The sequence below is a fragment of the Muscardinus avellanarius genome, assembly GCF_963383645.1.
Source record: "Muscardinus avellanarius genome assembly, chromosome: 15".
NCBI lineage: Eukaryota > Metazoa > Chordata > Mammalia > Rodentia > Gliridae > Muscardinus > Muscardinus avellanarius.
The window spans coordinates 2,124,132-2,131,403 of NC_137801.1; the positions used below are offsets into that span (position 1 = coordinate 2,124,132).

The 7,272-nt window shown below is 53.7% G+C and overlaps 1 protein-coding gene across 1 annotated transcript in view; it reads left to right on the forward strand.

The window, feature by feature from the left end:
- TRAPPC12 (trafficking protein particle complex subunit 12) overlaps positions 1–3,953 on the forward strand; it is a gene marked incomplete at both ends in the record, with an annotated part of 65,818 nt that extends 61,865 nt beyond the window's left edge. The window contains 3 exons of the mRNA XM_080711028.1: positions 2,586–2,686; positions 3,474–3,561; positions 3,711–3,953. Coding sequence (XP_080567154.1) covers positions 2,586–2,686; positions 3,474–3,561; positions 3,711–3,953 — 432 coding nt within the window. The remainder of the gene's footprint in view (positions 1–2,585; positions 2,687–3,473; positions 3,562–3,710) is intronic.
- Positions 3,954–7,272: the final 3,319 nt, after the last annotated feature.

The window sequence follows — 7,272 nt, forward strand, 5'->3', positions numbered from 1 at the left end:
GGCCTATATTTTATTCTTTATTTTGAAACAGGTTCTCACTGAGTTGCAAAGGGCCTCACTAAGTAGTAGCTGAGGCTGTCTGTGAACCCAGACCCTCGGGTCTCAGCCTCCTGAATGCTGGGATTATAAGCCTGCACCACCACGCCCGGCTCTTTCTTTTCCTTGCCTTCATCCTTTTTACTTTTTAAACACTCTTCTTAGTGCGTTGTAGTCCCACACCATTGCGTGGTTCAGAGAGAGGGACCTACATGCACACAGCTCTTGGTGAGCTGCCCCGCCTCCCTCTGGGTTACTTCTTCAGCTGCCTCTAACTCCTAGAAGTCAGCCGGATTCTAAATCCTAACTGCCTTTTAACACTGAAGAAGGTGCACACTCTCTGATCACCAGGAAGGTCAGTGGTGGCAAAGGACTCCCTAAGGTCTCTGTCTCGCCATTGAGAAGTTGTTTCCATGAAAGGCCCTGCCCTGCAAGTGGCCTTCCAGCACAGAGCGTGAGCACCTGGCTCAGAGTTGGGCAGACTGGCTCCGAGTCCCACAACGCCACACGTAGTGTGTGATTACAGGGGTTGCCTCATCTTTCCCAGTGAGTTTTTGCTTTGGGTTTCTGTTTCGTCAGGAACTAGCAGCGTCTACGGCACAGGTGTCACAGAGTTGATGTGCTGTGCTTGGAGCACCAAGCACGTAATGATGTGCTGTGCTTAAGCACCTGCGTGTTTAAGGCCTGATCATTAGCGGCAGGGGTTTCAGGTCAACATGAACATCGCCCTGACCAGCAGGGCTTTAGTAGATGTGAGCACACTGCCGGGTGCCCAGGGGGTCTGGTAAGGGCCACACGGTCAAGCCGCCCTGAATTTGGCTTCCTTAGTGCCTCAGGGGCCAGAAATGTACAGAGGAGGGCCTCCCACTGCGGCAGAGGAAGCAGCGGGCAGACGCGTTTGTGGTGGTTTGGTCCGGACGTGGTATTTCCTGTGGTGGGTAGTATCAGCCTCTGTGAAGAACAGACTGTCGTGCCTGTTTGCAAGCTCTGGAGTTAGCTGAGGTTCCGTGGACGTGGCAAGCGGTAGGAAATCCCTGCATGAGAGACAAAGGGAATATGGTCTCACCACGGCAACAGGCCAGCCAGAGGGTCGTAAACTTCGCCAGACACTGAGCCCCGCTTCCTCGGGGGCCTGGGCAGGGGCCAGCCGGTGCCCTCAGCAGGGCCCGTCTCAGGGGAATCATGCTGACTTGGAACACTCACGTCTGACGGGACGGCTGTCCTGCCCTTTGCCCTGGAGGGATGCATTCTGGCTTCCGGGTTACCCTGTGTGCAGACATCCCTGACAGGGCAAATTGAGCAGATTAGCCAGTGCCCCCTGCAAGGTGTCAGAACACGGGCGACTGGAGGGTGTCTGCAGCTACCACCGTAGGCTGTGAAGAGAGGCTGGCCTCCGGATGGCCGGACAGTCCTTTCGCCTCCCTCCCCGCGTGTGACGTTACCACCATAATGGGATCTTTTTCTTCATCCACTTCTCTTACAGCCTCACTTAAACACTGATTTCCCTTGATACTTGTAGGCAAAAGAAAACCTGCCTTTCCCTTTTAAAAGCCAGCCTTGCGGCTGCCCGGAAATCAGAAATGGACATGGGGTTCAGGACTTGAGGCTAGGACGTTCACCTGGTCACCCCCTCACCTACTTCCAGTGCCGACCCAAAGGGGACAGCTTTGCTTGATTAAGGGAACTGATGGTGTGTGTGTGTGTGTGTGTGTGTGTGTGTGTGTTTTCTGGTTGGTTTTTTTATAGCAGAATTTTGTATTATTTTGTCAAAAAATGACTTTGAAATCTGCAAATGTGATGGTGCGTACCATTATTACTAACCACAGATACCCCAAAACTGAGCCTGCCGTATTGTACCAAAAGTTTAGGTGTTTCATCTTTTGTCTTATTAGTTATTTTATTTTTACTAGTGCCATTTCAGAATTCATTTTGGAGAACACGAGTTCCTCAACTGTGAGACTGTCAAATCAGTCATTCGTATTAACTTAATTTTGGGCACAAAATTGGCCCTCACCATGTCTCACATGTCTCCTGTGCCGGAGCCAGCCGCAAAAGTACGGGTTCTGAAAAGAGGCGTGAGGATGAAAAGAATTCGATTCTAAGAATTTTATTCAAAGAATATTTAATTCTATCATGGAAGGATCGCCAGTACACTCCCGAGTCGATATCTCTACTGACCGATCCTGGGTTTATCCCTCTCGTCCTATTTATACAGCTCCAGGTCAATCAACCCTCGTGCCATCACCACCCATGCATGTAATGATCAAACCAATCAATCCCACCTGAGCTTCTCTCAGACCTTGAACTTTCCATGACCCCAAACCTTATTGGCTCTGGGCAAAGGACAGTCAAAAGTATTCTTAAGGGGAAAACCTTAATGGCTCCCCACACTCCTGCCTTTTACAAAAGGCAGTGTCACTGAGGGCTGTGGAGGCCCTTGCCTGGCATCGGAACAGCCTCATATTCTGACACGATACTAGCAACTGTGTACATGGGGTAGATTTAGTATCTCTTAATCCATCAACTAATTAGATGTCTTGTCAAAGCAGATTGGAGACATAAAAACAGCTGAAAAGTATTTTCAAGACGTTGAGAAAGTAACACAGAAACTGGATGGACCACAGGGTAAAATAATGGTTTTAATGAACAGGTAAGTGTTGTAAAGCAAACACGTGTCTCCCGGCCTCCCCGAGAGCCCTGCGCTCCTGCCCGCCGCCTCCTCTGCTCAGAATGGAGCTCCAGGGAGTCTCAGACCCTGGGTATGCCCATGGCTTCCAGGATTGCAGCCACATTCTTTTGGCCATAAAATCTGATTTTAAAAAAATTACCAATGCATTATAATTTTCCACAATGTGAGATTTGTAGTGACACACTCACTGCACGCGTGATCTGGTCCGTCTCCTGCCCCGGCCTTCCCTTTCTCTCTCCCGCTTCCCTCGCCCATTCCTGGCCCATGCCTCTCCTTCAGCCCCTTCCAGTACTCTGGGGCTCCCCTACGTTTTCATGAGGTCCCTTGTCTTTCTTCTTAGAGCCCACATAAGAACACACGTTGATTTTTAGGAGCTCTCCCTGTTCTGCGGAGAACTGCTTGCAGGGCCTGAGCACAGGCTTGCAGGACAGCCGCTGCCTCTGGCACCTGGACATTTGGACTCAGGTCCCAGTGCTTTCAGGCTGCTTACTGAATAGAGCATGACAGGCCAGCACAGCCGCGGTACAGGCGCCCTCCTAGAGAGGTACAGGGACCAGGGATCAGCAGAACAGGGGGGAGTCCTAAGAGGGCTTGCTCTGTCCGCCATTAGCTGAGATGTTCTGGCCCGCATGCCCCTGGGGTCTCGGCAGCTGAAACGGCTCTGCCTCCATCTGAGCGTCAGCAGGTCCAGGTGTGCGCCGAGGCCCTGACTCTCAGGATCAGTGCTGACCTGTCGCTCCTGTTCCAGGGCCTTCCTCCACCTCGGCCAGAACAACTTTGCGGAAGCCCACAGATTTTTCACGGAGATTCTGAGGATGGAGCCCACAAATGCAGCGGTAAGGTGCCCATGAGCCCTGGTCCGCTAGTCTGGTGACACCTGAATCACACCCTCCAACACTGGGAGCCACGCCCTGCCAGCTCCCAGGGTGGGGCATCCTGGGTGGCCGGCCCTGCTCCCGCCAGCGTGCTGTCCCCTCTCCTGCAGGCCAACAACAACGCCGCTGTGTGCCTGCTCTACCTGGGCAAACTCAAGGACTCCCTGCGGCAGCTGGAGGCCATGGTGCAGCAGGACCCCCAGCACTGCCTGCACGAGAGCGTGCTCTTCAATCTCACCACCATGTACGAGCTGGAGTCCTCGCGCAGTGTGCGCAAGAAGCAGAGTCTGCTGGAGGCCGTGGCCAGCAAGGAGGGGGACAGCTTCAACACGCAGTGCCTCAAGCTGGCCTAGGGCCGCTCCTCGCGCACTGTGGCCCCGGGCTCCGTGCTGCGGGCTCAGTAAGGCCCATCTCACTGGTGTCTGCGAGCAAGCACCTCCTCTGGCCGGGCCCTCCATTTGTTGGAATTATGAGTGGGGTTTAGGCAGGTGCCCACGGTGCACGCAGAGTCCCTTTGGTCTAGTCCTAGACACTCACTCTCTCCGTTTATTAGCTGTGGCTGTCCCCAGGGGAAGGCTGGAGGATGTGCCAGTGGTGCTCACCAAAAGCCTGAGTGTTCTGCAGGATGATAAGTCATGGAGGATGAAGGCCCACTCAGATCGCTGTCCAGCGCTCCCCTCCACGCCCAAAACCAAACGAGCTAGCTTCCCCGGTACAGACCATCCGGAGCGGGTGGGAGCAGTGGACAGCCCCACGGCACTGGGTGCTTAATCCCAGGCTGCCTGGGGGGGAGGGGTGGGCGGGAGCTTGCACACACGACCCCCAGAGGCTTCAGGGTGCGGGCAGTGGGTGTGCGAGCCGACACCTAGGGCACTTGGCTTCACGTTCACATGGTTACTCCCACCTTGAATGTCTCAAGTGTCTTCACTGTACTCATGCCTGCCTTTGAATCTCCAACTTCCTAGTACATTTTAAAATATAACCCACCTGAAGGATTCTGATAAAGTAGAAAGATACATGCCCCAGGCATATGGTTTCAGCATATATGTTCAAATATAATCTCCCACTTAAAGAGGAGAGAGTTGGGACGAGCAACAGTAATTGTTGGACAACATGAAGTTTTGAAAATCTTTGTCTATAAAAAGAGAAAAAATATTTAAAACCAGGTGCACCTGTAGCCCCAGCTACCTGGGAGGCTGCGGCAGGAGGATCAGTAGAGGCCAGAAGTTCAAGGCCAGCCTGAAATAGTGAGACCCCCAACTCCAGAATAAGTACGTTTTTATTTGTGGTACAATTTGAAGGCTGAGGGCTTTCCTTCAAGTCTGGCCTCAGGGAGAAAAGCAGCTCTTTCTGGCCACCTGCGACCACGGACCCGGCCTCTCAGGCCGGCCAAAGCCTTCCCTGCACACAAGCAGGACGCAGCCGGCGCTGCACATCCAGGTGCTCTGCCCGCGCTCCATGCGCAGGGTGGGGGCATGAGGCCAAGCCTGGGCCATCGCCCCGGGGCTCAGAGGGCTAGCAAGCGCTGGCTGCTTCCCCAGGAGTAGGGAGCGGTGGCTGGCGGCCCCACGCTGGCCGGGGCCTCCCGCAGCCACCGCAAGGCTGGGCTCCCGTCTCAGGCTGGCCAAGGGCCCGCTTGATCCTTCCAGACGAGAGAGCACGTGTTGCTGAACATGAAGCAGAGCCTCCACAGCCCAGGATAACCAGGCTCAGGAGGCCTCCACTGTGGGGGCTGGTGTGCTCTGATCACAAGTGCAGAGGAGTAAGAATAACATCTCGAGCCAGGCGCACGCGCGTCATCCCAGCATTCAGGAGGTCCTCCAGCTCCCGGCACTGCAGTCCCCTGGGCTCCCCGCCCACAGCTACTCCAGCTCCACCTGGCCCCGGGCTTCTCCCCGGGCCTGTCTCTCCCATTCTAAGACAGCATTTTTTTTTTTTCTTTTGCGGTACTGGAGATTGGACCCAGGGGCACTCTACCTCCAAGCTACACCCCAGCCCTAATTTTTTGTTCTCCTTTTTTGAAAAGGGTCTCATTAAGTTGCAAAGGGCCTCACTAAGAAGCTGAGGCTGCCTGCGACCCGTGATCCTCCTGTCTCAGCCTCCCAAATGCTGGATTACAAGCGTGCGCCCCCACGCCCACCTAGACAGAATGTTTGGTGGCCACTGTTCAAGGCAGCACACCCACCCAGGAGCATTCGTGTGGGGTTATGTGCGGTGTATGCAAATTAAGGGTCGTCGGTTGTCCTTTCCTCGGGCTGGCACAGGACCATCCTGAGGCCTCGTGCATGCGCTCGTGAATCTCCCCTCAGCCCTCGCAGTGGGCAGTGAGGTTCCCTTTCACAGACAGGAAAACTGAGGCTCCCAGAGTTGAAATACCTGCCCAAGGTCACTCTGCCATTTCAGTTGGCGCTGGGACTTTCCAACACTGGGTTCTCGGTGTCCTCCCCCCACCCAGTCCTCTCCACCGGCCCGCCCCACACGTGCAGCTGTCTGTGGGGGGAGGAGCCGATGTGCCACTGGCGACTGTCCTGGGATTTCAGGGACCAGTCAGTGCAGGCGGCAGCTCTCCTCGGCCCGACCCTGCCAGCACCTCGGTGTCCCCGGGTGAGACCCCATCCTTCTGCATTTAACAACGCCGGGCGCCAGGGGCTGTCAGGATTCATTAACGACAGGGCAGGCTACAGAACCTGTGGCCAGTACAGCAAATCACACTGCTGCCATCGATTTGCCCTCTGCCGGGCGATTGGATAGCGCAGATGAAATTGGATTTTCAAACGGATAGGCTTTTTTGTATTGGTTGGTGCAAAATACACATGCATTTTTAACCCAGAGAACAGAAGACATTACAATATAACGACAAGAGAAAGGAGCGGGGTCTTGAGAGCATTTGTCCAGAGGAGCAGGCTACGTTCCAGAACCGTCCCACCCGTACCTGGTGCAGACGCACTGGCCTGGGCCCCAGACACTACAAGATGCTTTAAAAGTCATAACTTGCAGCCGAGCATGGCAGCGCATGCTTGTAATCCCAGAACTTGGGAGGCTGAAACAGGAGGATTGCAGGTTCGAAGCCAGCCTCATCTACTTAGTGAGGCTCTCAGCAACTTAGTGAGACTTTATTTCCAAATAAAAATATAAAATAGGTCTGGAGGGCTAGCTCAGTGGTAGAAGTCCCCTGGGTTCAATCCCCAGTACCAGAAAAAATCTGTTTAACAATAATAACAAAAATATACATACTTTCTAAAAAGTCTGTTGCTCCACTGTATCCAGGACAATGAACCCATCTTCTGCCACCTGGATCCAATTTTCTGCCATGTCCCAGTCCTAACATTTAGTCTTAAGAGAAAGGGAGAAGTTATCCCAGGGTCTTCAGGAGACTCCTCCCAAGAGCCATTAGAGGCTTTCAACAAGCTGCTGCGTGGTGGTCCACGTGTGTAACCCAGTACTTGTAAGGCTGAGACAGGGGGATCGTAGGTGCTCAGCTACTTGGTGAGGCTCTCTGCAACTTAGCGAGACCCTGCTTCAAAATAAAGAATAAAAATAGAGGTGAGGGTGTAGCTTGGCAGTAGAATGCCCCTGGGTTCAAGCCCCAGTACCACAAGAAACAATTAAAAAAAAAAAAAAAACAGAAGGAAAGCAACTCCCAGCATTTGGGAGGCTGAGACAGGAGGATCG